We start from the raw sequence: 27714 nt of genomic DNA, 5'->3' as shown, positions 1-27714 counted from the left end.
ATATAAAATTAAATTGTAATCTAGATGAATGCACGCCCTTTCTATTAACTCTCAGGTATTAATTGTCATTAACTATCACTCATACTGTATGTTGTGTATGAAAAAAAAAATGCTCTCCCTCTCTTGCTCAGCTGTGACTTGCTGTTCCTCTGCCCCGCCACTAGATGTCCTCACAACAAAGACCGCAGCCTCTCCCTCTCACCTGAGCGCGCGGCCCAACCTCCCTCCTCCTCCCCTCCTCCTCCTCCTCTTCCTCCTCCTCCTCCTCCTCCTCCTCCGCCTTCTCCACCTCTTCCTCCAGGTCCAGGTGGGAGCTGCAGGTCGACAGCAGCGCAACTTCTCCTCATTTCCCCACTTTGGCCCAGAGGAGCGTCCGCAGACCGACAGCACTGCCAGCAGTCAGTGTAGCTGGCGTCCGAGCAGACCGAGCCGCCCCGGCGGGAACAAACAAATCCAGATTCCAGTTTGTTTCCTGAAGAGCTGTTTCACGGAAATGCTTCACCTGAAGTTTCCCCTCGGACGGTAAAAGTTTGGAGTTGGAAAGGAAGGGAGACGATTCAAATGGAGAGAGGGTGAATCAGCACATCTGGATCAGTAAAGTTTCACAAGGTATGATTAACACCTTTTTTTTCCCCTTTGTCGTTGTATAAATTTAGACAGATAAGTGCGGTTATTACTTCCCATTGTGGATTTTGTAAGTTCCTCCTGATAGAACCTCCTAAACTATGCATTGGCATTTTAAATAGTGGAAAATATAGTTTAGTCTTTTTGCAGAAAGTCAAAATTATATTGAAATAACACCAGGGTCGAAAGAATCAACTTTAAAGTTGTGCAGAAAATGTATTTGTAAAGTAAAACTGTTGCATCATGTTGTCTGATTGGTCTAATACACTTGCTCTGATATGAAAAAATATGGAATCAATTCTCAAATTAAAGAAAATTGTCCCCACATGTCCAAACCACTGCTCTAAAGTGTAATCTAATAAAGTGTGGGGAAAATGGTTGGCAGGAGGCTGAGTATAGCTATGCATGAAAAACTAGGTGTGGGACATTTGCTTAGCCTGGCCTTGAGGGATCCTAAGCAGAGGTAATTTAAGACCTGTAGTGCTCCTCTCACCTATGGAGCTTATGACAATGAAGACTATTGTTATTTCCTGTCACTGACCCAGCAGCAAATGACTGTTTGACAGCATGGTGCACTGACACTTGGTTTAATCTATGCCAGTCAATGACAGTCCATGTGCAGTTCATTATAGACCCTCTGCTTGTTGATTAACCCGCCGCAGATAACATGAGCACCTCAGGTGTGCTCAGGGGTCTTCCCCCTCTCTGTTTGTTTGCTGCCTCTCCTGGACTTTGGACTCAAGGCAAACCCACAACTTTTCTGAAAAGTCTGCAGCGATCAATGCTTGTTTTTTTGGTTTTTTTATCTCCATGGTTTCACATTTACCCCTTGCACCCTCGGGTAGGTGAGGCTGAGACAGCCATTTGTTTAGAAAGGGTGTGTCGCATACTGGTGCTCCTTCCTTAGCCAGCCTACCATGCCAGGGCTTGTACTCATGGAGATTACAGGTGTGTTATGTGAACACTGGAGATACAGCAGAGCCTGGTACCTGAGATTCAGACGAAGATTAGGGTGGACATCAAGGAAGAGGAGGGATGATAACAGAGGTATAGTGAGGGATGAGAGATAGGACAGGATGAGGAATTCACTGAAAAGAAAGACTGTATTCGGGGCAGCCAGGTACGGTTCAGCTTTGCGCTGCAGTGTGTTTACTGTGCTCATGACCAATCAGTGATGAAGTGCCAGCTTAGTGGAGGAAAGGGGAAAGCTGTGGGTCAAGAAAGGGCAACAGGAGGAACAATCGGTGTTGTAATGGATAAAGAAACAGGGAGTGAGTGATGTGTGTGTGTCATGCAGGCCCGCAGCGAGAGGACAACTCCTGGCTGATGAGTGGGACACAGTGTTGTTGTTAATCAATGGGATTATCTGATGAGTAACTCATCAGTGAGTCCTCATCAACACAGTACATCAGTAGCTGTTGGGGCAGGAGGGGGGGAAAACGTAAACGCATGCCCATGTTTGTTTCTTTTCTTCTAAGAGTTCACATGAGTCCTGCTCCAAACCGAGGGACGTTTTATTCCCACACTGCAATTTTCTCTGACGGCTGTCCACTCAGGCGACCGTCAGGCCGAGTGAGCCTCAGACTGAAAGCGATTTGAAGCAGCTATAGAGTTTTTGTTTTGACTGGGGCAGAGCGGAGACACTGAAATGCCAGGATGTATTTTTAAACCCCAGTGTCCAGCTGTGTTTGCCTTCACTGTGAGATGGTCACTGCTGCTCCACAACCGTTTCGTTTTTTTTACCCCCGTCTGACCTGTAGGTTCAAGGGTCTGCACAGAGGCTGCAGTCCAGACTTAGACCCCTGGCAACCCCCCTGGATGTAAAGCAAACAAGACACTTTCCAGAGGTCTGCTGCCGTCTCTGAATACGGACAGAGAACATTCAAATTGCCAGAATTTACTTATCCTATTTTTACAAAGAAGCAAAGAAGTAAACAATGGAAACTATTTATATGAATCCAAATACTAACATCCTCCGACCACATTTTCCTGCAGTTAACTTCAAAATGTAGTTTAAGATACTTATAATAGACAATTGGACTGAAATTAGTTTGTACAATTTTATCACATACTAGGAAAGTGCCCTTATTAGGTGTTTTTGACAACTACAGTACATCAGCCACTTGTAATATTAGAGCTGAAGTGATCAGTACATTAATTGATTAGTTGTTTGACAGAGAATTCATTGGCAACTATTTGGCATTGCAAGTCATTTTTCAAGCAAAAATGGCAAAGACATTTTTGAAAGTTTTGAGTTTTCGCTACTTCTCTTTGTCTTATCTGATACAAGACTGAATATTTTGGGTTTTTTTGATTGATGGTCACATAAAACACAGAACTTGAAGATGCCCCCTAGGATTCATGAACTGAGGCTTGTAACAGGCAGATACAGACACACACACACACACACACACACACACACACACACACACACACAATATTATTGATAGAATATATTTAAAAATCTGTTGTTGGAAAATGATATTTTTTCATAGTTTGACGCATATATTTCCAAACATCCTGTAAACTAAAAGTCTGCCCTGTTTCCATAGAGGTATAATATTTGTACCTCCCCTCTGAAAAGCATAGTGACTGAACAATAATCTCAGCCAGTGCACACAACCGCATATTATAATGTTATCTCTAAATGACTCTCATGCGCCAGCCATTATCCTTTTTTTTTTTTCTTTCATGGCCTGGTCTCCTAGGCCACTGTATAAGGGATGTGTGGCAGGGAGTGGGGGCAGTGAGGGAGGGGATGACTGGCAGAGGACAGGGGGGAGGAGGAGGTATGTGTCGGGGGGTGAAAGCAGATTTGGAAAGAAGAGTTCCTCAGTCGGTAATTATCAATCTCTCAGGAATGTAGCTGCTGCTCTTACCAGACAAGCTGCTGCATGGCTACAGCGGCCTCGCAGCACGCCAACTTGCATTACCTCGTCTACAGATCTCTCCACTGTACCACCATGTGCGCACGCATGCACATACACACACACACACACACGTACACACATACACACACACACACACACACACACACACACACATACACACTCACACACACACACACGCGCACACACACACACTTAGCATCTATAACCTCAGTGAATTCACTTACATAGCATTTTGGTTTATTTGTGCCATTGTTGTCTTCCAGCCTTGTTGTGTGTATTTTTATCACTGTCATTACCTACATGGTATTTTTCTGAAACTTGATCCTTTCTGCACCAAACAAAGGGACCACATAATGTCAGTGAGCAATTGTCTTTGGGTCCAAATCCTTCACCACTGTGTGTTTATGCTGATATGTTGGTATGAAACCAAATTGTAGGAAACTTGTGGCCACCCTGGACTCCCGCTCTTCAAATGCAATTTTCATGAGCTGTTTGCTGCCATTATTTGTAAGTCTTGTAAACCTCTCTGACAATTTAAAAAGCAGCCTACTGTGACAGAGGAAGACCACTTCCTTTAAGGTGGGAAATCTTTCATTGATGCCACAGGACTCCCACAGAGCTCTCCTAGAAAGAAGAATCTCATTCCCCCGACCGTCCCTGGTGTCAAACCTCATCAAGTCGTGGAATTAAGTATTTCCAGTTCATCTCAAAGTCATCCATCACAGTACATTTCTTGTTCATTGAGTGTTTGCACACGAATGTACAGAGTTGCCCAGACAAGGTTGTTTTAAGTTTGCTCTTGAGTAGCAGTGCTCTCCTTTGTTTGATAATGCCAAGAGAAGACAGCCAACGCCCTGACTGATGCCTACAGGTGCCGCGCAGTAACTCCAGTTTTTACACTGCTAAACACTTGCCATTTAGTTACAGGGTCACTTTAAGTGTAGTTTAAAAACTGTTATTGCCCCAAACTGGCTGTTACTGTAAAACCTATTCCAATGATCTCACCAAAACACCCCCCCCCCCCCCCCCCCACTACAGAGATTATTAACCTTCCTAATCTGTTATTTCCTCCATATGGAGACTAACCACACTCAGCCCGACCTTAACCTCAGCTCACAGACAGCTAAGTCATACCCTGTGGAAATCCAGCAGACTTAGATATGAATGGCCTTCTGCTTAAACCGAGCCAGTCCTAACTCAAACAGCGGTGGCTGCCTGTATCAGCGCCACTCCCTGTGAGGCAGTGGCGGAGTCTGCTCCATCAGCTTCCCTATGTGACTCACCGCCTGTTCCTGGAGACCCACCCCCCAACCCCCAGGTCACTGCCTGCGAAATTCACAACGGTCATATCTGGCAGAGTTGATAAGGCTGTGATTACACTTGAGATTAAAATGAGTATTATGTATTATGAGTTCACTCTTAAGTTTTGTCACAGATTGAGGGCTGAAAAAGCGAGAGTTTTTTTTTAACCTACATTTTTTAATGAAATGTTTGAACGAACCTCTGAACCACATGGTTTCAGTTTGTCAAACAAAATGATTCACTGGGTGTCAGAAAACCTTCACAAACATGGGCAACTATTGAGAGTCAGTTTAGTAAAATTCCACCTTAAAGGCATTTTGTTTAAAACAAATACTGAGAATTATTTGCAATTCTGCTTTAACACACAGATCTGTTTAGGGTGTGTACACAATTTAAAGTAGTTTTCAGCAACTGGCTTTCTCCTCTTTCTTTTACACACCAGTTTGTCAAAGAAGAGGTACAGCGGCGCCCATTGTAAAATGGAGATTTGTGGTATATTATCCTGGATTTAGGACCTGGCTGTGTACAGTAACCCACGCTACTGTGATTTGCTCGAGGCAAGACAGGTGTCGGTGCTTTGCGTTGCTTAAACCCTGTAGACCTGGCTGTGTAAAGATGGAAAGGAGACCCAGATTTTCACTGGAATTTATGTCCCGGAGCCCAACGACATGTACTGCAGGTGTCGGAGGTAGATTATCAATAAATGTTGTTCCCAGAGTCTCGCAGTCTATTGCATGACAGTGTGTAAACTATTATCAGCCCCAGTTGACTCTATGCTGATGTGTACACACTGCTGTCAATGTCAGATAATCAGTCACTGCTGCAGGTATTGACACACAGTGTTGAGGTTTGCTGCGTTAGAGCGGTACCTCCTGTCCAATGTGATGGCCTGACGTCTTTTGTAAAGGATAAGTAAACAGCATGTTGGAACACATGCCTGCTCCGGCAGGACCGGGGCTGGGCTTGAAAACCACAGCGGATTTAGTGTGTGAGAGAGAGAGCATACAACTTTTTTTGTTTGTAGGCGCATGACTCGATCATGATCCTGATGATAATATGATACACCCTCATGCGGTGTGGTGTAGGTGATGCTGCTGGAGGTTTTTAAGTCAGGTTCTCTATGTTTTGTCACACAGATATTCACAAAAGATCCGATTGGAAATTCTCCCTCTCTGCCCGTATCAACTTTTATGAACTGAGAGGTGTGGTTCGGGGTTAAGTAATGACTGTGACAATGAAGCAGCTTTGTAATTAAGATGTAAGTGCACTAGCTTTGAAAAGAGATTGTGAGTTCAAAGCTTATTTATGAGAAAGAGGATTGTGACAGGAACATTTTCCCTAAATAAACTGAAGAGATGAGACGTTTTCTTTACACAAACCATAAAATGAAACAGGCAAACATACTTGTAGCGTGGTGAGGATTTTAAAGGACACTCCACTGATTGCGTCACCTCATTAAATTTGTTTGCAAAACTGAAAATTGCAGGTTGTTTAGCGTAACCATGGCGACCGTGGCATGAGTCATCCCCCAGTGCCCCGGACTACACAGACGACCGTCCGCTGGGTGGTCCTGCGCCGCATCCCACAGTTCTTAGCATTACTCTGGCCCCTCCGTGATGGAAATAATACGAGGAGCCGCTGCACTCCCAGCAGCCTGTGGGCTATATGTGAATGAACCAGCCCCTCTTTTCCAGAGAGACGGCGTCTGATTATTGGCGACTGTAGCCAATACAGATGCATGGATCTTAGTCATGGCCAAATGACTGTAATTTGGAGCAGCAGAAACACAGGGCTGAGTGCAGGGGGAGGGCGGGTGCTTTTCTGCAGAGGAGATGGATGCTCCGTCTTGTTATTGGCCTTTCACTACAACTCACGCCTTATAGTCTGCTCCATACACACTGTGCCACTTCAGATGTACTGTAGCGAGTAACAAGTTCAGCGTAGCTACATTAAGATAACAAACTACTTCAGTGTATAAGGTTTGAAAAAAAACATTCAAGTACTTTATGTACTCGGCTTAAGCCTCTCATACGGAGCTGCAGACCAGAACCAGATTTACCACTAGTTTTTAGTCACGCTAGCGGCATGGCACAGCAGATATTCATGGCGCCCAGAAAATAGATCCTAATAACTTTCCTCTGGGAGATGCCTATAATATTCAGTTTATGTTTTAGCCCTGAGGTCACAGTGATGGCGTTGTACTGGGCGGTGTCATTGAGAGGTGTTTCTAATAGAAAGAAAATAGAAACACCTCTAAATATAATGCAGTACAACACCTCTTTTAACTATAACCTCAATAGTAAATATATAATGTAATTTACACATTTCAGACAACATCAGCAGATACTGAACATAATGAGCTTTATAGAGATAGATGCTATGGCAGGGCTGTTGTATTGGATTGCATTAAACTGTACAGGTAGCCACTAGTGAGATCCTGACATTGTCAAGGTTTGACTAATAAAAGCTTAATTTATTTATGTATAATATGTAAAGCTTTTCATTTTCCACATGATATTTCCAAACCGTAGTCCTTTAACTTCTCATCACATCCTGCGCTCTGTGTTACTCCGAGTTTTGAATGTGGGAGGCAGTTTGGAAAAGTCACATTTGTAATCCTCAGAGAACATGGCATAGTATTCTGTGGTTTAGTTTCATGTCTCGTCGCGGGGCAAGTACTCCACGAGACTTTGTTACTCACACATTGCTTGCGCTAAAAATGTGTATTTTTTTCACGCATGACTGTGAAGCAACGTAGCCGCAGCCAAAAACTTTTCATGAACTCTCTCGACAGAAAATCACACAGGTATTCATAATTCTCTCACTCTGACTCCACTCCCACCTTCACTCTGTCTTTTCTGCTTATTTACAAGCTCTGATTCCTGTCATCTCCAGAGCTTGTTCCTACTTTCGCTCTGTGATTTGGAGATAAGTATCTAATAAAGTACGCAGCTGGAAGAAGCCCAGTGTAAGCCACAGATCCCCAGGAGTAAGGCTGGGAAATCTGCCTCAAAGTCGAGGAGTTTAGCGAGGTGAAGGGTTGAAGAAGGAGGATGAGGGGGGGTGATGAGCTCATTGCACGGAGAGTGACAAGAAAAAAAAAGAAAAAAAAAAAGGAAACAATGAAACAGAAACTGCACTGAGATATGTGTGTTCGTTAAAAACACCTCAGTGCAGATTGGGTGACTGTGTATTTTTCTGCTATTTAACTCTTCCTAGTGTGCTGTCGTGCCTGTGTGTAAAAGTGCATGAGCCTACGGGTGCGGCTTTGTGAATTATGACTCCATGTTATGGAATGAAGGGAGCGGTGCCAGTTCTTTCTTTGCAGAACTGTGAAGTTTGGTTTAGAGACAGGAGGGGGTCTGTGTATGCTGAGCATGTGGGCTGAATGAGCAGTGCCCACGGAGACGCACAAATACAAACAGACACACACACACACACACACACACACACACAAACACCAGCTGAGCTGCTCTAATGAGCAAGACTTTGCAACTGTGGACACATGTCCGATGCTGTATTTACCTGTAGTAGAACTGGATTCATCGGCTTTTAATGAATCACACTGTTTTGAGTTTTATCCACTTTACATCGCCCAACACATAGTTTATGTTTGAATTTGATTTAAACTTTTAGAACTAGTTTTTGTCAAGATGAAAATCACCCTGCGGAGACTTGAAGCCTGTTTGGCACAGGTAATCCATCGTTATAAACCCTGTTGCTTTTGTGGTACATTCAAGGAAGAGCCGATATCTACTACATCAGCTGCAGAGAAGCGTGAGAACGATGACCTTTGTTGATGAGAAATCAAAGCTGGAAGGCAGAGTGTAATCAGACCAGAGTCATTGTTGTAAGGTTTCTTTGCAGAAGCCAACTCTCAAATATTGGATGCTGTGCTATTTCCATGAGCATAACAGCTTCTGCTTACAGTTACACAATGTCAGGGTAACTTTGGCATGTAATGAAAATGAAGTTGACAATTTTTTTCCATTTTTCTGTCTCTCTGCGATGGTCTACCTAAAGCAAGTATCCAGTCTCTGTGAGTTGATTTTATTTAGTGGTATTAATAAAATCCAGTGGGAGCGAGAAAAGGTTGGAAATCAATGAGAAATCTGGACTGGTCCTATAATTCTTACTGATGATGACTAAAATTTAAGTTCTGCCTTGTCCTCTGTTCTGTTTTCCCTCTCTGCTTTTTGTTCAGGACATAGCTCCAGTGTGAGGTGGTATGTCAAACCGTGACTCGCTGGGGTTCGGGGACCTGCTTCCCCAGGATGTGGTCCAGATTTTTGCCCAGGAGAAACACAGCAAAAGGGGCCGCAAGAAGCGCAGGCACTCCCTTGGCCGCGCTCTGCGCTGGTTGAAGGGCAAGAAGAGGAAGAATCTTGGCGCTAATGGGCAAAATCTGGGTCTTGGTCCTGCGTTCGACTTGGCCATGGATGGGCACCCTGCGGGGCACCAGGGTGGACACAAGGGAGGGCAGAGGTCAGGACGACAGATGCATCCACACGGAAACAGTCATGGTAAGAGACCGCAGGATGCTGCACTGCAGTTTCATCCCATCTTTTATAAGTGAGTTTGCGTTTTGTCAGTTGTGCTGTGGTGTAATTAACAGTACTCAAGATGTGACATAAGATCCACCGTGAAAGAATGATCTGGAAAGTGAACTGATTTTCTGAAGTTAATGTATATGAACTGTATATGTTCCTATCAATAGGAGGGAATGTAACTACAGTTTGCCGATATTTTAGTTTTAAGAGGGGTTTTCTTTGCACACCATGGAGGATTTAGGTGGATCGACTCACCGGAAACAAAAATGTTTTAAGTCTCTTAAAACATTAACTTGTGGTGGAAAAAAAGAGCAGAGGGACTAGAGGAGGGAATAAATGAGTTGAGATGCTTCGTGATCTAACCCGCCGCCTCATCTAAACAATTTTTGGTGGGAGTCTTATTGAATACCACCCAGAGGAGCCACTGGTTTCCATTTCACCATAGAATGAGAGTCATCCTGCAGAGACTTGGTAGCTCGTCCATTAAAGTGTACACCTTCTGATTTGTGCCACATTTATTTTTGCCCTTGTGTGTCAATGCAGTTACAAGCACCACAGTTGCACCTTCAAACTGGGTTGACCAAATTTAGATCCTCCTCTTCATGGCATCTGTGTTTGCTCCTATAAAATAACTCACTGATGTAGGACTGAGAGAAGTGTTATAAAGTGTTTCTTTATCATTGTAAATGAAATATTTGTGGGTTTTGGAGTGTTGGTTGGATGAAACAAATGAGGGAAAGTGAAAATGATGTACTGATGATTTACATAAATAATTTACAGCTCTATCTTGAAAATAATCCTAAAATGTTACTCACAAAAATGCAACACAGCAGCTGGAAATCAGAGTCTCTGCTTGCAATTATAGTGCCATACAAGATAAAGTACTTTTGACACATACACACACGCACACAACATACAAGCAACAAATGATATTTTGTGATCAATCCCCGTGCCAGGTAATCAACATCTTGTACTGACATGAAAGAAACCAACAGGTGCCTGGAGGGAAGGATGGTAATCTAGAAACTTGCAAATCTAAAAAAAAAATTTGTCAACAAGATGAAGTATATTATTGCCAAGTGAAGCCATTTGTCATTGCTTAACAGTAAGCTCTTAAGTACATTAAACATATTTCTACAGAGAGCAGTTTGATAACATGACATCCAAGATGAGCTGGGATAAGGAGCTGGGAACTGGTTAAATATCCTGCTCCTCGCCTCCCAGGCATGTGTGTTTGTTGACTGGAGAGAAGTTTGAACAGACTGACTTCCTACTCGCCTTCTGACCTTCAGCTCTCTTTGTTTGCTGTGAAAAAATCTCTGTCTGTCCTGTTCTGTGATACCGCCACTTACTTACCTGGTCATCAGGTTACACGGAGGGTGAAGTGCTGCATATACACGGGACATGCATGAAGTGGATGGTGTATTTCACTTTAACACACGCACATACACCCACACAGTTAACAAGTTAAGTAAAACACATGCTAACAATGTGAATGTGTAAAAACATTTATTCACACACTCCCAAGAAAATTGCAGCGACACACTGACTTTTCCCAGAGCTGTGCTCGGCAGATCTTGTCGGAGCTTGTAAATGTGCACTCATATGTCGGCATGCTGCACTTTTTTTTTTTTTTTTTGTGTGTACACTGTACTTACTTTAGTTTTATACTCTCATTAATCTCGAACTCTCAACAACTCGATGCAGTCAGACCTGAAACACAAAAACAGCAGATACACAAACAAAACCTTGTTTTACTGAGTTGGGTTATGCAAAAACACAAAAGTGCCAGCAGTGTTTGGTTTGGTCTGTTTTATGTACGGTTGTCTGGCAGTGCTTGTGCAGTCTTGGCTAATTGCTTTGCAGACAGAGGAGGCTCCTCCTGTTTCTTGTGCTGCGTCTTCTCATGGTGGAAGCCCAGAGCTTGTAGTTTGGCGGGAAGGGTGTTAGGGGGATTTCCATTCAGTCTCGAAGTTAAACTACACCCCACAACAGAAGATAAATATGTATAAACACGCTTTCAGTCACATCTGTGGCTTTGGTGGAAGATGAATGCGTAAACAAATGCGTCAGTGTGAGTACACTAGACAACATTACACAATCTTTGTACTGTACTGTGCTACTTATGGTTGGCTACAGCAGCAGTAAGAAGCTAAGAGTTTTGTAAGAGAAAGCAAACTGAAGAGAGATAAGGTATTTCTCCTCTGCCAAGGTCAGATTGGAGGCTGCCTTCCACACTGAGCAGAGGCCTTACTAAAAACACAGGTCAGCCTTTAAACAGCCAGAATGAATATTCATGTAAATGCTATATCAACTGGTATAACAGGCCTTAAGGTCACAGAAATATATCATCACAAAGCCGGAACTGTCGACTATTAACTGTAATTTATCTATCAAGTATTAACGTGCTGCTTTTGAGCCCCCGGCAATTAATGCGTTGTGTATGACATGCACATTGTTGACGCTGGCAACAGCCACAGCAAACTCCTCACCAGACGCTTCCTCTGATTAGAGGCAGCAATTCCCAAAGTGCATCCAGAGGAGGTTTATTGCAGGGGCAGGACACGGTGCAAGGTAACACACTTGCCCATAAGATTGAATACCTCAGAGCTGAGCCCCTGATGATGATCTGTATTGACGCCAGAGGGGCCTCCTGCCCACTAAATGCCTGGTATGGCAGGCACAGTGCCAGTTAATTAAAAGCCATGCCAAGACCGTTACAGTGAGAGGGGAACAAGGGGTTCTGTTTTTCCTGACCCTTCTGCTCACACTGTTCATCATCGCACACTCGGTATATTGGTCTGTGGCAATTCAGTCTCTCACTTTGAGACACGCACTCAGCAAGTCCATCAATGTTAAAACTCATCACTCAACTCTTCTGCAGTAACCCAGGCTTTATTCACCAAATGATTTCAGCTCTCTCACCTTCACCAGTCGGGTTGTTTCCAGTCTCGTGTACTGAGAAACAGGCATAAAAAACCCTAACCCGCCTTCCTCGTGTCAAAGCAGGTGTCAGTACTACTTAAATGAGGGGATGAAGTGGAACTATCTGTCTGGTCACAAAAAAAAAAACACTATGAGAGTGAATTGTGGGAACATCAGGTAAACTTGTTCCGATGTCAACAAATAACAGTAGGCTAACGTTAAGTGCTAGCTTACAGTGCATCTCTCGCTAGTTCTTCCTGTCTTGCTAACCTAGCTGGGCGTCTCTTGGTCCGTCTGTGTCTTGCTTACCAGCCACTTCAGCGCTGTGTTCTGTATCACTGCTGCATTATTAGGACAGTAGTGTACAGCAGGAAGCAGTAATGTATGTTGCTGGATGAGAAAAATAATGAACACACGTAAGAAGAAGCAAACTAGACGGCGGTTTCACATGATGGAGGACCAGTGCAGTCTTGGGATGAGCTGGGCAGAAGGTGAAAAGCAAATCAACCTACAAATGCAACACATTTGTGGGAACGTCCGCAACAGTACGGGGAGGAACTTTCCAAAAAAATGTTCATTTCCAGCGTCACAAGACTCTTTGGCTACAGGATGAGTCAAAATTTTAGATTAAATTTATGATTTAAGGCTCCATAAAAAAAAAAAATCTTCAGTAACAACTGGATTCCCTGTCAGAGTCAGCATCCAAACCTTGTATTTGTACGCTGTTTTATCTCATCCTTTGCTCTTGCGGGAATGTGTTTTTGTAAACAAGTCCTCTGGAGTTTGACCTGAGAGGGAACAGCATAGTAGCAGGTTTTGGAGTGATAAACTCTGGCCTCCTCAACTTTTCAGCTCCATGAACCCATTAACTTTGCATTGTGTTCTCTGATAACCTGGACAAGGTTTCATCCCGAGCCAGAAGACAGAGGTTATCTGTCTTTTCATTTTCATTCACTTCCATTCGTCTAATTCCTCACACTGTTGGTGTGAGTCTTTGCATACCTGTCTGACAGTGATTTATGTCCCTGTCATGCTGTCAATTTACTCCATCTTGTGTAAAAATAGACAACAGGCCTCTCTTATGCAACTCTGATCCTTCATAATGGGCTTTGAGAATAATTCCCTTGTTCATTTAAAATGAAAATGAGGTGAAGGAAAGACTGATTAGGTCATACCAACCTACCACTGTACACTCAGAAGGTCACCTGTTCACTTTAAACCCTCCCTGAGAGATTCCTCACATTCCTGAGCTTTATAAAGTTATTTCTTTGAGGAGCTAGAAATAGGGAGCCCTTTGTGTGTGAGAGTGTATGTTTGGCTTGCATGTCAGTTTAAGATCATATGAGCCATTTTATTTAACTTCCTTTGTTGGATATTCAGTCGTAAACGCTGCTTAAGTGAAGCAGGACTGTTAAGCCTGAGTGTCTTTATCTGTTGCTTTACTGTATTTTCTCTGTTTATCATGTAACGTAAGGCTGTGTCAGTTAATGGTGCTATGTGGAGCATTTTAACTCTGATAAACCGTTGCCACACCACTTTTGATAACAGCTGTATAAAAGACTTGCAGCTTTAGCAGGTTCATCATGAGGTTAGTTTTTGTATGTACTTGTCCAGATTGTATTGTAGTCACAAGGTGAGATAGCATTATAGCGTAAATCAGGAAGCAAGTGTGTTTTAAAAAAACAAAAAAACAAAAGACAGATGGACAAATAACTTGCAACACATGGTTCATTTAGGGAAGTGAAAGAAAAACACCACCATGGAGGCGACGAGTTACAGCATCCTTACTAGAGGCCAAAGGCAACAACAACCTTCAGTCTTTTAATAGAAGAATTATATTGCTGTTAAGAATAGGCTTTAATGTTGTTTTCAACATTGCAGTTTTGTGTATTTGTGGGACACAGGGTTTCTTAGTGTGCTGTGATGATGACACAATAACAATGACGGGCAGGAGAACAGGTTTGAGAAAACTGACATGTGATAGAGTTTCACTTTCTTCCTCTCATGGTGGAAAGTTATCAACTGCCTTTTTATACACTCCCACCTCAGGGAGACATATCCCTCTGACAGAAGCTGTCATTATTTAATGGTCATGTGAAAAACGATTGATTCTTGCATGTGCTTTTATAAATCAGCACACCTTTTGTGGAGCAAGGATGAGTTCGATTTTCCATGGTACTTTTCAGGGAAAGGGCACAGGGCCTTTGTCGCTTTAAATATAAAATATCTGAAAATTGAGGTCAGGCTGAAAACAGCTCCCAGACGCATGTACACAACAAAAACACAAGCACACACTGTGCTCACGTGTTATATGGAGTACGGGTAACTATCAAGCTGATGCTGACATCGTGGGAATTTCAGTAGTTCAGGACTTGACTACCTGTATAGTAAACAGTTAGAGGCTTTTATGGGAATTTACTAGGATTTTATTTCAATAGGTGAATTGTCACCACACCCAAACAGACGGAGAAGATCATATTTAGGTCAGTCAAATGGTGAGAGGTTTACTAAGTGCCAGTTTGCCCTCTAGTCCCATCTGAATATTCTGCTCTGGTTTCATTTCATCAAGTTGCTTTTATCCTTTCAATCCTTTAATGTTTGGTGTTCCTGTTACCAAACCTAACAGGACAGCCAAAAGCAACAGTTTTTTTTTTTTTCAATGTATTGTTTCATTGTCAAGATATGCAGATACATTGCTGTGGCTTTGCACCAACTGCACAGGCTATTGTCACGAAGAGGAAAACGTTTGTCGACACACTGTGGCAAGTCCTTAGAGAGACTGATAGAGATGTGCCTGGAAAGTTTGGTGAGTCACCACCAGTTGTGACTTTTGCAGTTAAATTCGACAGTTTTGGAGCAATAATGCTTATGGCAAAGAGCAGAAATGCATGGTGCAATTACTGAAGATGGCTTTGTTGGTTTGACCTCACTAGTAAGCAAAGTTTAATAAAGGTGTGCACAGTGTTGGTTAGTGCAGTTCTCCTCTCTGAGAACACATGAGAACACGCTGTTCCCTTGGGACCTGTTCTTGGACTGGAGCTGTGATAAGCCTGAGTTCTGCTTGTATATGATAGCGTTGCCCAGTGTACATCAGCGCAACATGGTGTTTTATTGCCTGGAGGAGTTGGAAAGGTTTAATTTATTTTGAGGACATAGAGTAAATGGTACACACTGTGAGGCTGTACTGAGGAACACTGGTGCTTTGAGCTGTATTTGTTAGCGTTAGCATGCCGGCATGTGCACATTAACAATGTTAGCATAAGGTTTAGCAGGTTTACTATGGACACTACCATTCTAGTTTATGCATGCTAACATTTTCTGAGGATGCAAGAAACATCATTAGTTTTTCATGTATTTGCATAAACCAAACATTGGAGCCATTTTGACCCGGTGTGAAAACTTTGACCTGATGGTAGTGCTAGAGGAAAAGTAATTTGATCACCAAAGTTAGTAGGATTCATCCTCTGGGGGCCATGAATGTACAATTCATCCAGTAGTTTTTGAGATGTCTCAGTCTGGATCAAAGCGATATCGAATAATCAACAGAGTTTTGTGCTCTCGAGATCTTTGCCACCAGCTAGCATGGCTAAAAATAATGTGGCAGTTTGGCTTTAATGTGCCTTAATTAGCCAGAAACAAATGAAACAGATTTTTCTCTCTTTTTTTGACTCACAATTATCAGCTTGCTAAGAATTTCACCTGAGGTGAGGCCAGCCCATTATTACTGTTGCTACTCACACTGCTACTACCAAGAATGCTGAGCTCTTCTCTGACTTATATCACTGTTTTATTGTCTGTAATCACATTTTGTAGGCGCCTGTAACAAAGTTGTGCTTACATTAAACAGGCAATAGTAAGCCTGAATATTTTACATCCTGCACTGTTTTTAATGGGATTTGATTTGTTGCTGTTAGCTCAACCTATCGAGAGACACAAGTGGCACAGACTCTGAGAGTTTGCTCACTCTTGACCTTTAAACTGTGGCAGATAACGACAGTGAGGACGTTGAGGATGTAAACTGATGCTATGACATTAACTATGGTGCAAAATGTGAAGACCTGCAAGATGAGGAGAATAGGTATGCATCTGTGTGCATTGAGGGTCTGTTTTTGGAGGTATCTGATACATGCTGATTTGCTGGCACACAGATTGTATTGTCTGACAGTGAATTGGAGTGTATCCCAGTGCACCAGATGATGCAGGTATATCTGTTACCTGGATTGTTGTCCTTGTCACACCACACGTCTTCCTTCCTTCCTTCCTTTCGGCTGTTTATATTTAATTCATTGAAAACCAAGAGCATGAAAACAGTCAGCGGAGCACACAGCTTTGACCAGGATGAATTTGTCCCGGCTGAACATACTTTCTTTTAGAGAAACAGCGAGCCCTCAGCTCTTTCCCACTGTCATCACAGTGCGTTCAGTTGGGTTTGTGCTGATTAGAGAGGCTTAAGCACCTGGCAGACAGCTCCCTCAGAGCTGGAGAGAATGTCTCTGCATGGCTGTCAGCCTGGCGGTGCAAAACAAGAGAGAGGGGCAAGTTAGGGCAGGGACGCAAGGTGTGTGTGTGGGGTATTTGCATCTGTTTGATTCCCATGAAGCAGTACTAGGAAGAGTCGCATCACATGAATGTCAGTTTGTCTGTGTTGACGTGTATGTGTGTGGTGTTGTATCTAACTGTCTCAAACTGATGCTTTGTACAATACATTTTCACTCTACTGAGCAACTCATCTGTCTTTCTCTTCGCCCTCATTCCTACCGTTCTGTCCTGCACATGTAGGAGAGCAGCGACTTCATAAAAATAAATCACTTGTCCAGCCCTTTTAAAACTGTCTTCGCTCTAAGTCAATCTTTCTTCTAGGTTTAGGAAAGGGCATTTTGGTGTCAGGCAGAGCCGTAGCTACCGCTCAGGACAGTGAGGTCACAGCGACCTGCAGGGAGGTTTACATTCTACAGATAAAATGAAGTAACACGTTGGTATTTTACAGGCTCAGTCCAGCACTTCTGACTGCATAAAGTTAAATGTTTGCTTTTTTAGCCCCCAAAAAATAACATTTTCCAACTCACCCGCCAAAATGTGAGGCCTGACAGTATAATACTAATTTATGTACATAAAATTTACATAAAAATGTACATAAATTATAGTTGAACAGTGAACCTAAGTATTTAGGTTGTGTAGTTAGTTGCAGTTCGATTAAATGTTAAGAAAAGAAAAATAAATGATTACTCCTAAAATAAAAATGAAATGAAAAAAATTAATCAAAAATCCCTTTACAGTGTGGTGTTGCTCATCTGAACTCAGCAGGCATAGCTACAAGTTAATAAGTATTATATATCATGAACACACTTCACTGCTCTATGATTCACTGGCTGTAGTTTGTTTACTTTAGTTGGTGATGCAACACATTTCCTCAGCCCCCTCTGTCTCTGTTTACTGCCAGAGAATCCATATTTTACCAAAACAAATTTACCAACAGATGTTGGCTCATTTACAATGTTCTATTTAAATCCACCATTATTTACATGTCATAAAATTTCATCACAATTCCCCACTTGAGCAGATTTTTTTTTTTTTTTTACATATTGTTTTTTCTCTCTGGAGGCTGAAGCCTGCAACTTATAAACTGGATAAACTGGTCATGCAGTATCACATCCATTAGATTTAGTGTGTTTATCCAAATCCGAGATGTAAACATCAGTTTGGGGTTAATACGGTCAGCATCCACACAATCCAGCAGTGACAGATGGTGTCTTTAATATGACAGTGATTCATATGGACACAATTACAATGTGATCACAGCACCAGTGATAATATGAGCCCCTCATTAACATTCAGTCATGCCCCACCCATCACTCCAGGCCTCCCCAGGCAAGTGTGTTCTGTCATGGTAACTAGAAAAATGTTGTCCTAAAACTGACTCTCATGTCAACTCTCTGCTTACATCTGTTGGCCGAAGTATCCTCTTTAGTAGTGAGTTGTATTAAAACAGTGATCTGTTTCATCTTGTTACTATGCACATGGTAACACGTGATTCATTTCTTTTCTTTGCTTTGTAAACTGCTTTTGTCTGACTCGCTCGGTAGGATCACGACCATGGGAATGTTTTCCATTTGTTCAGATGTCAAACATTCCATGTCATGTCTGCTCAGCACACCAGGAAGTGAACAAGCCGCCAGCCTGCAGATTGGTTTTGAGGTGTTCTCAATGGAAATTAAAAAGAAAAAAAAGAATTTGTTGCAACAACAGAAATTTCACTCAAAAACAAGTTAAAAAAAAAAAAAAAAAAGAGTTGCTCCTCTAGATCAGAAAATTCATCTCTTGATTAACTGAGGAATTTCAGATCCTCTGTCGTCCTCTGTGTTCTCGCTGCATAGAACTCTTTAATGTAGTGCTGCTGGAAACAATAGGGAACATTTTTCACATGTGTGACCATGTGCAGTGGAGCTGCAGGCCTCTTTTTAAAAATGTTTCACATCTTGTTTTGGGACAAGATTATTTTAATTCACTGACTCCCCCTTGTGGCAAAACAATAAAGTTATGTGTCTGTTAATGAGGTCTGAGGAACATTATCTGTGCTGCCATATATATCTATATATATATATTGGAATTGTGTATAATCAAACAAAGCAGTGTATTGTTATTTATTTAACAGAGCTAAGGCTGTGAGAGAGCCACCCGTGACGCCTTCCTACCTCAAATCCCTGACAACAGCTTTCTCTTTCCTTTCAGTGTTTACATGTATGATCTCACTTTGATCTGTGTCCTAACTGACCAATCCGGGGCAAGCATGCCTGCTGATGGGGAGCAACAGTGGGGATGCTGGGTATCTTGTTGAGCAGAGGCGGGGGGGGGGGGGGGGGGGGGGGTACAGAGAAAGAGAGAGAGAGAGGGATGGCAGGAATTAGGCAGCTGAGGATTAGTGTCTGGGCTCTGATTGTCTATTGGCTGTAGAGACCGTCTCTGCTCTGCATTGCCCTGAACTGACAATAACAACTTAATCAAAAACAAGCAAGACTATCATGCTGTCGTCACAGGATGTTTTTTTGAACTGACAGACTGCGGACTGCACCTTTTTAGATCTCGTTTTTTGTTCTTCTTTCTTTTACACAACTTAGACATAGTTTTGGTGCACTTTTACATGAGAGAGATCATGGTGGTGCTTCTGACTAATAACTCCAATTCTAATATCCACTGTTTTCCAACAATCTTCAAGAGGAGAGGTAAGTGAAAGCAGCGCATGTCACTTGTTTCTAAGTTTGAGACAATGCCTGATTGGTTTATAACCCAAGCCAGTTTTTCATTCTCTGATTTGTTGAAATTTCTTTTTTGCTGTTCAAGTATTACCAGGTCAGGCTGGATCGACCGGCTCGCCTAAGACAGGCAATAAAGTAATTAAAGTCATTCACTGTAGATGTCAACCATAAAAAAGCTGTCACTGTCAGTGTGTAATGTTTACTCTGCTGATACATAACGTGCTGTGATTCATAGTCCCACTTTAACTGTTGATGCTTGTCAGGAAAACAAATAATTGGAATTTTGTTTATTTATAGATACTTGATTATTGGAATTCTCTAACACCAGAGCACCCGTAATGCTGTTACAGAAGAGACAGCGGTAACAATTAGTAACGATCACTGAGCACATGGCTGTCAGGGCTAATTCCAGCATGGTCTTAGAGCGACAGTGCGTACAGTAGAGTGCAGTAGGTGGCTAAATGTAGAGCAGCTGTCAGCATTACATAAAAGTGTCTTAGCAGGTTGTTTAGCCCAATGATCCTGTGCCCTGGAAGCATGAGGGCACCACATCATTCATAGAGCTTCATCACATGCCAGCAAATTGAAAGCTACTGTAACATAATCATTGATTTTATGTAGTTTCTTACTTGAGATTATTATTGAATCTTTTTAAATTTTATCTAAAATGCAGAAATGACAATAACCCATACAGAGTTTTGCACTTTCTGAGTAAAGTCATGACATTAAAACCAGAAACTCAACTTTGATTTTGTGTGACAGTAAGTCACTAGAGGAGGTTTTTCAGGTTTTTGCAGTTCATATGACTTTTGTCACTTTTTTGGATGGTGCCCATTGTTAATGATGTGGTGTTTCAGGTATTTTATAATGAGTTGATGAAAGATGGAACTGATATACTATACATGCAATATGTTACAGCAATTTAATTAGTGTCCTTTTCACTGTCTAATTAAATAGTCCTTAGGCCAGAAAAAAAAGTGTAATACCAAGCATATGTTGCTGGAGGTAGAGTTTTGATTTGATAATCCTCTCTTAAAAGTCATTGTCAGAGTCACTTGAGTTTAATCTGGCACGAGTGGAACTGGAGTTCAGCCTTTTTAAATGCACTCACACTCTCAAACTTATTTACCGTTCTAGCGCTTAAATGTCTCTGGCAGATACCTGACTGCCCATATGGACCCCTCGTCTGCTGTTACAGTAACACAGAGCTTTGGGTTGATCCAGGCTGATCCCCTCTCCCTTCTCTTTACTTCAAGCTCTCCCAAAGCGAGGTGATGACAAGACCCCGGCACCCCCGCTGCTCCAGGAGAATGTGTTCATTGAGGCCAGCAGGCCCAAGTACCTGGAGGACCTTCACTCAGAGGCCCTGGAGGCATTGAAAATGATGCAGCAGGAAGGTACGATTCACTCTCGTGATACGCTCTTTACACCTGAGCACTAAATTAGAGGTGTCCCGTGCCAGCATGTTGATAATGGTCTGCATATTGCTCAAGAGGGTGTGCACCAGAGGATATATAAACACTGTTTTGAATGTCATTTTAAATCTACAGAGTTAAATGTTCCCTTGCTTGCAGAAACCAATAATGGAGTGGAGTACCAGGATAATGAAAGCACCATTGTAAGTGACTTTTGTAAGAATTGCTGTTTTCTTACACGCACACTGCAAATTCACTGTTGTTGAGCAAGCAATTTTTTTTTTTTCTCTCTCTCCTTTTGCCAGTCGACAATGACGATCCAAACAGACGGAGAAGGTGGAGGTTTTATGACAGACAGCACCATTCCTGACACATCCTCTGTCGTCTCTGTACAATCATCTGTGTCCACTAGATCGTCCCGCTCTGGACTCACCAGGCAAGGTAACCTCACCATAATTCAGATCTTCCTCTTGGTCATTATACAACATATAGTGATGCACACACACAAAGTTGCATAAAATGATTTAACTTTTAATGGGTGTGACGTACAGATTGGTTTCAGTTTAAATTAAATTTCTTTTTAAGGATCAAAGAATTAAGTCTCTTTCCCTTTTCTCTCATGCTTCGCTTGTCCCAGGATCAACATTCAGGCCCTTGAACTCTGGGAAAAAGTCAGAAAAGACGAAAAGGAGAAGACACAGGAAGACTGTCGTGGGTATCCCACAGCATGTTCAGAGAGAGCTGGGTACGCAGCTAGTACTTTAAATGTGTTATTTACAAAAGACATCTGTCTGGGAATGTCTTTAAATTGTATGTGCCATGTTTAAAAATTTCACAGTATTAATGTTACTGTGTTATGTTTAGAAACAATAGAATGCTTTATTTGCATTTCCTTAATTGTTATATGAACTTGTGCTAATTGGTCCTCCTGTCTTCTATCAGGGTTGGACAGAGTGGGCTGGACAGTGACTCAGAAGTTAGATGAGGAACATTATAATGGTGAGACTGACGACAGCCCCACCAATGATGGCCCACAGCAGGCAGCAAAAAGGGGAGCTAATGCCAACCTTCAGGGCATGAAGGTGATCCACCCCCTCAACAAAGACCAAGTCGAGAAGCTCGGTGCTACCCATGCTGGTCATAGGGACGACCTGGCCTTGTTGCACCGCCTGGGTCCTGACTTGTCAGGTGAACAGAGGCCCCGGTCCCTGGCCGTTCCCTGGATGACCACTGCCAACAGCCTCCAGCAAGAGCCGCCCAGTCCTGTCATGACCATGTCACCCCAGGCTGCTTACATGTCCAAAATAATTCCCAATGCTGTGTTGCCACCGTCCATCGAGGTGGTAGAAATCAGCCGAGGACGGAGTCGCAGCAGCCTCCGCACTGTCAGCAAGAGCAGCCTGCTGCTCTCCAGCCCAGCCCCCTCCCGTGCTTCCTCTAGAGCCTCTTCATCCAGAACCACCTCCTCCAGAGCCTCCACCATTACCTCCGCCTCCCGCCGCAACTTCCCCAATCTGTCCGACAGCTCTTGTTGGAGCAACTCTGAGTCATCAGAGACCTTAGTGTCTGACTCCTCAACCATCTCCAGCAGGAGCACCCCCAGGCAGCAGAGGTCACAGAACGGAGATGACAAAGTCAGTGTTCACTCCTCCATCAGCAAGGCTTCCAAATGCACCTCCAATGGCAAGCTCATAGGTAAAGGCGATGCAGTTAAGAAAGATGGGCAGTTTGCACGTAGCCTCTCTGTCATGAAGCCCAAGAGGGCTCCTCCTCCTCCAAGCCGCTCCTATTCCCTCCACAATAAGAATAAGCGACGATCACGTGATCTCGCAGAAGTTAGGAACATTTCAGGGGAATCTTCTCTCCATAGAATCACCAGCTCAAGGGAGGAGAATGAGAAAAACAAATCGAGATCTTCACCTATGTCCTCCAGAATCATAGACAGCCCCGGCTACAACGCTGACACCAGTTCTCTGGACGACTCAACAGGCTCCGTGTCATTCAGTCCCAGGAAATCCCAGGCGCTAAAGGCAGAGGAAGCTGCAAAGGTTGAGGAAAAAGGTTCGAGAGATACCTCACAGGAGAAGCAGGAACCACTTCAGGAGAATAAGCTAAGCAAAATAATCTCCCCGTCCAGTGGCTACTCCAGCCAAGATGCCACGTCACCACAAATTTCTAAACCGCATCACAGCTCATCTCCAACTCACAAGAGAGGCATCTTAGCAAAGCTTCAGAGGTTATTTCCTGGGTCCACTTCTGCTGGTTCAGCTCCATCCTCTCTCACACAGGTGGAGGCTCCTGAAAACACAAAATCCACTGGGGATCCTAAATCTGACTCAGTCGACACAGTCAGCACCCCTGTAAGGACCTTGAGAGACCTCTTCAACATCCCTCCGCACCCTAAAGTCCACGCACCTCCACCCCCTCCCCCCGAGGTATGGGCTCATAGCAAGCGTACCTTTGAGTTGCTGCTGGGACCCCCGGCACCTGAAAATGTTTACGCCATCATAAAGAAGAATCCAAAGGACAGGAGACAGCAGAGGCAATCCCCCTCTGCATCTACAGAGGGCTCTGTGAAGAGCTTGGCGGTAGAAAGAAAACACAAGAATCCAGCTGTAACAGTGGATGTGCTGGAGAGACAGAAAGTTCAAGATGTGAGTGTGGTTTTGAATGCAGAGATTCATAAAGAGAATGACGATAGACTGGCTCAGAATGTAGAAGGAAAAAGCACAGTGATAGAAAAAGATGAGAAAGTAAGAGTAAGTGACATATTAAATGGGATGTTAGTGAAGGCCGTAGAGAAGCGTGAAGAAAGGCTGGCAGCATTGAGAGGAGAAGAAGACGCCAAGAAGACATCCATACAAGCTACAGAGACCCACATCGATACCCTACCTGCCATTTCATTAGTACAAATTTCTCCATCCCCATCTCCTCCTGTGTCGCACCCTCCTCCTCAACCCCTCGCCAAACAGACCACAGAAGTTGTTTCTGTTACATCAGTACGAGCCGTTGTATCCCCAGAGTCGTCCTGGCCCCCACCACCTCCACCAATGGCACAGGCGGGTGTCGGTGGGCCTGATGAGATAGATTTTCCCCTTCCTCCTCCCCCATTGTTTGGTGAGGTAGGGTTAGTCATACCTGTTGAGGTGCCACCAGAGAGGCCTGTTCCTAGTAGTGACTCCTCTTCTACATCTGTTGTATCAGTGGTGACAACAGTGACCACAGAGGCTGAACCACAGAAGTCCAGTTCATCCCAGGGGATTGCACCTCCACCACTGAGTATCCCTCCTCCCCCACCCTATACAGCTCCCCCTCCACCACTTAAAGAAGTCTCCCCTCCAGTCTCCCCTCCTACAATTAAAAAGGTCTCTCTGCCACCAAAAGAGGTCTTTCTTCCACCACCTAAAGAGTTCTCTCCTCCACCTAAAGAGGTTTCTCCTGTGAGGCTCAAACAGTCCTGTCCTCCTCTGGTTCAAGAAGTCCCCCCTACCCTTGCTAAAGATGTCTCCCCTCCACTGGTTATCAAGGTCTCCCCTCTGCCTCCTGAAGAGATCCCCGCTCCATCTGCTGAAGAGGTTGCTCTATCGTCTTCTCAAGAAGACGCCTCTCAATCTTCTGAAGGAGCAACACTTGTTAGCAAGCTCAATCCACCACAAAGTATTCCACCTCCACCACCGCTCCCATCACAACCCCAGTTGTCAGAGCAGGATGTTGATGTTCCTCAAGAGAATGTCCTCTCCGCTGAAACTAGCCCAGTTTCATCAAACAGTATTCTCACTCCCCCTCAGAGTATTCCACCTCCACCTCTCATAGACCTTCTGCACCAACCTCAAGTTGTACCCCCGAACACTGATGGTCCAGCAACCAACGAGGCCCCACCTTCGCCACCATCTGAAATCTCAATCCCACCAGCTCCTGAAACCTCTCCTACACCAGAAAAGGTTCAAGAACCTGCTCCTTCTCCACCTGTAAACATCCCTTTACCTCCACCTCTACCTGTGCAGGGTCTTACCAGCGTTAATCACCAGCCTAGTCAAGCGAGCACAGAAAACCAAAGCCAAGAGCCAACCCCTGCCAGCGTTGTACAGGAGGAACCCACTCCCATTATCACCCCCTCCCTCCTGCAGATGGTCAAGTTGCGGTCCGTCAACAGCAGTCCTGAGCCCCCTAAAGCCCAAGAGCAACCACAGGCTGAGGTCACAATGAGGAAACAGCAGCCCAGCAATCAGGTCCCAACTTCATCCGCTGGTGGAGAAGCTCCTCAAAAGCCCATCAGAAGGTCTCTGATAATGACCTCTCCCCCACCCACTTCTCCATCTGTCATTGTCACTTCACAAACGGCTCTGCCCAAGTCCCAATCTCTTTTGGCTCCATCTGCATCTTCATCCACAGTCACCTCCCCTATGAAAAAGTCTCCTCCTGCCATGACTGTCTCTCCTTCCATGAACCTACAGGAGGCCATCCGCCTGAGGACAGCAGCCAGATCAAAAGAGAGCCCTGCATCTCGCCTCAGCCTGCACTCACCTACATCACCGATAGACCTCCATAAGTCCCCCTCTAGCACAGCAAGCTTTATCTTCTCCAAGAACAACAAGAAGGTGGTGATTGAGAAGAAGCCTGCACCGGAGGCCAAGGCAAGTGTACAGAATAACCTGGAGGTTTCCTCTGTAACAAAGGTGGTGAGTGAAGCAGAGTCGGTGAAGAAGGGAGGCAAGGTGCCGCCACCTGTAGCAAAGAAACCCATATCGAAGGCCAAAGAGAATGAGACCAGTGAAGAAACGGAGCAAACTGCAGGACAGCAAGCCCAGGAAGAGAGTATCCAAGGTAAGAGATATTATTCTCTGTCAGACTAAGACTGTAATGCTGTAATGTTATTCGATTTGAAACAAGAGTATGAACAAAACTCAGCCATGCTAGCAGCTCTGTGAAGTTGTACTTTGGCACAGCTTGGGCTGAATGCTTATGACAACATGCTAACTGAAATGCTAACATGCTGTTATTGAGGCTGCATTCATGTCATATTGTTTAGACTGTAATTACAAGCAAACTGACTCAGAAAAAACATTCATGTCATCCTCCAAACGGCAATTCTGAGAGTGTTAGCAAAATGGACACAATACCATCATTGGTAACAGCTACATCTAAACAAAATCAAATAGTATCTTTTATAGAATAAATTCACCTCATTTAAAAAAGAGCTGTACGCCATTCGGTTGTATATGGTTTCAATCAACAAACTGCTTCAAATACCAAACAGAAAATGTTGCTAATTTAGGCTTTTTAAATGATGTGTCTACAAAGTTAGTAGTGGGATTAACCGACTTGGAATAATGGGGAACACACCTGAGTCAAATTAACACAAGGTTTTCCTGTTGTTTCCACTCTCCTGACATGAATGCAGCTTTAGCAAGTGTAAGGTTAGCTTATTAGCATGCTAATATTTGCTAATTAGTACTAAATGCAAAGCACAGGTGAGCCTGATGGGATTGCCATCTGTATTGCATGTATTTGATCAGAAAACAAAGTTTTGAACACATTAAAGACATGAAAACTCAGGAGATCATTGAGGTTATTAAAGTTCATCATGGATTTAATGAATGGATTACTGTGCAATATTTCATGGCAATCCAACCAACCAACATTGCCTTCCTTAGAGCTATGCCATTAGCTGGGCTAAAAATCCAATCAGTTATTGTTTTATTTTGCATCTCTATTGTATATGTCTTCAGCACCCAATTGAACTAACTGCCTTCATTCTCCAACCTCAGATGCTGCAGAGAAAACAAATGGGACAGCAGGTACTGTTGAAGGAGGAGAAACATCATCAACATGATTGTTAAGACTGAAGGAGACTGGGAAGGACTTAACACGTAACACTGAATTCACTGCAAGTTGGTCTTTGTGTGAGAGAGACAAGAAACTGAATTTGGACAGATGACATGCTTATTTCAAAAACTACATTTTGAAACATTCGGGATTTTATAGAAAATCCTTCGAATGTCATGTTAATGGTGTGGGTCTTAAAGTACACATTTTGCTTTTTACTAAGAATAAATAGTTTATTTTCCTTTGCCAGAGGGCACTCTTGAGTTTTACTGTTGCAGGAGATGGGAATATACTGCCCTCTAGTGTCGAACAATGATTGTACCACCTATGTCCTGCTGATTCAGAGCTTGTAGTCAGTACTCATAACAATGGGACTTTTGGGCTCTCATCTGTAAATATAGCAACATTTTGTACATTTACCATATCCAGTAATGATGGATCTGTGCTTTAAAGTTCTGTCTCCAAAGAGTTTCCACACCAATAATATTTGTTAAAAAATTATTAATTATCTTAAGTTATTTTTCCTGTCATGTTCAGAGGAGGGTCTCCACAGACAGAATGTCGTCTTTGCAATGTCGCATTAAACCCCACTATCATCATCATATCAATCAATTTGCTTGTATAGTTCGTAATCATAATCAAAGATATGTTTTTCTCAAAAAAATTCCACACCATTTATGATTTAAAGCTATCCATGTGCATGACCACTGATTTCACAAAAAGACAGAGCAGACATCATAAATACTGAAATCATTGTTTTGGAGCACATTTTCTGCTGCTTTTAGTTACTGATCATGGAGTTATTGTGGCTCAAACAGTGGGATATTTCTGTGTTGAACTATAATATATTTGAAACTGGTTTCAGACATTGTAATGTAGTACATGATCATTTATAATGGAAAGAATAAAGATTTATGGACAAATGAAA

At 43.2% G+C, this 27714-nt stretch overlaps 1 protein-coding gene across 2 annotated transcripts; it reads left to right on the top strand.

Annotated features, from left to right (window-relative positions):
* Positions 1-289: 289 nt before the first annotated feature.
* Positions 290-27714, top strand: LOC111652476 (uncharacterized). 2 transcript variants are annotated; one of them, XM_023402756.2, is made up of 8 exons: positions 290-609; positions 9022-9340; positions 20802-20942; positions 21120-21163; positions 21266-21401; positions 21598-21705; positions 21903-25784; positions 26729-27714. In XM_023402756.2, exons 2-8 carry the CDS (start codon positions 9046-9048, stop codon positions 26791-26793), a joined length of 4671 nt encoding a protein of 1556 aa, XP_023258524.1. In that variant the 5' UTR covers positions 290-609; positions 9022-9045; the 3' UTR covers positions 26794-27714. The 2 variants fall into 2 exon arrangements, with proteins under 2 accessions (XP_023258524.1, XP_023258523.1); XM_023402755.2 differs by having other exon boundaries at positions 21096-21163.

Source organism: Seriola lalandi, unplaced genomic scaffold (assembly GCF_002814215.2).
Source record: "Seriola lalandi dorsalis isolate HSWRI2012SDOR001 ecotype SW California unplaced genomic scaffold, Sedor1 jcf7180002053982, whole genome shotgun sequence".
Lineage (NCBI taxonomy): Eukaryota > Metazoa > Chordata > Actinopteri > Carangiformes > Carangidae > Seriola > Seriola lalandi.
Note: the sequence above shows the minus strand (reverse complement) of the source record. Positions and strands in the feature narration are given on the sequence as shown.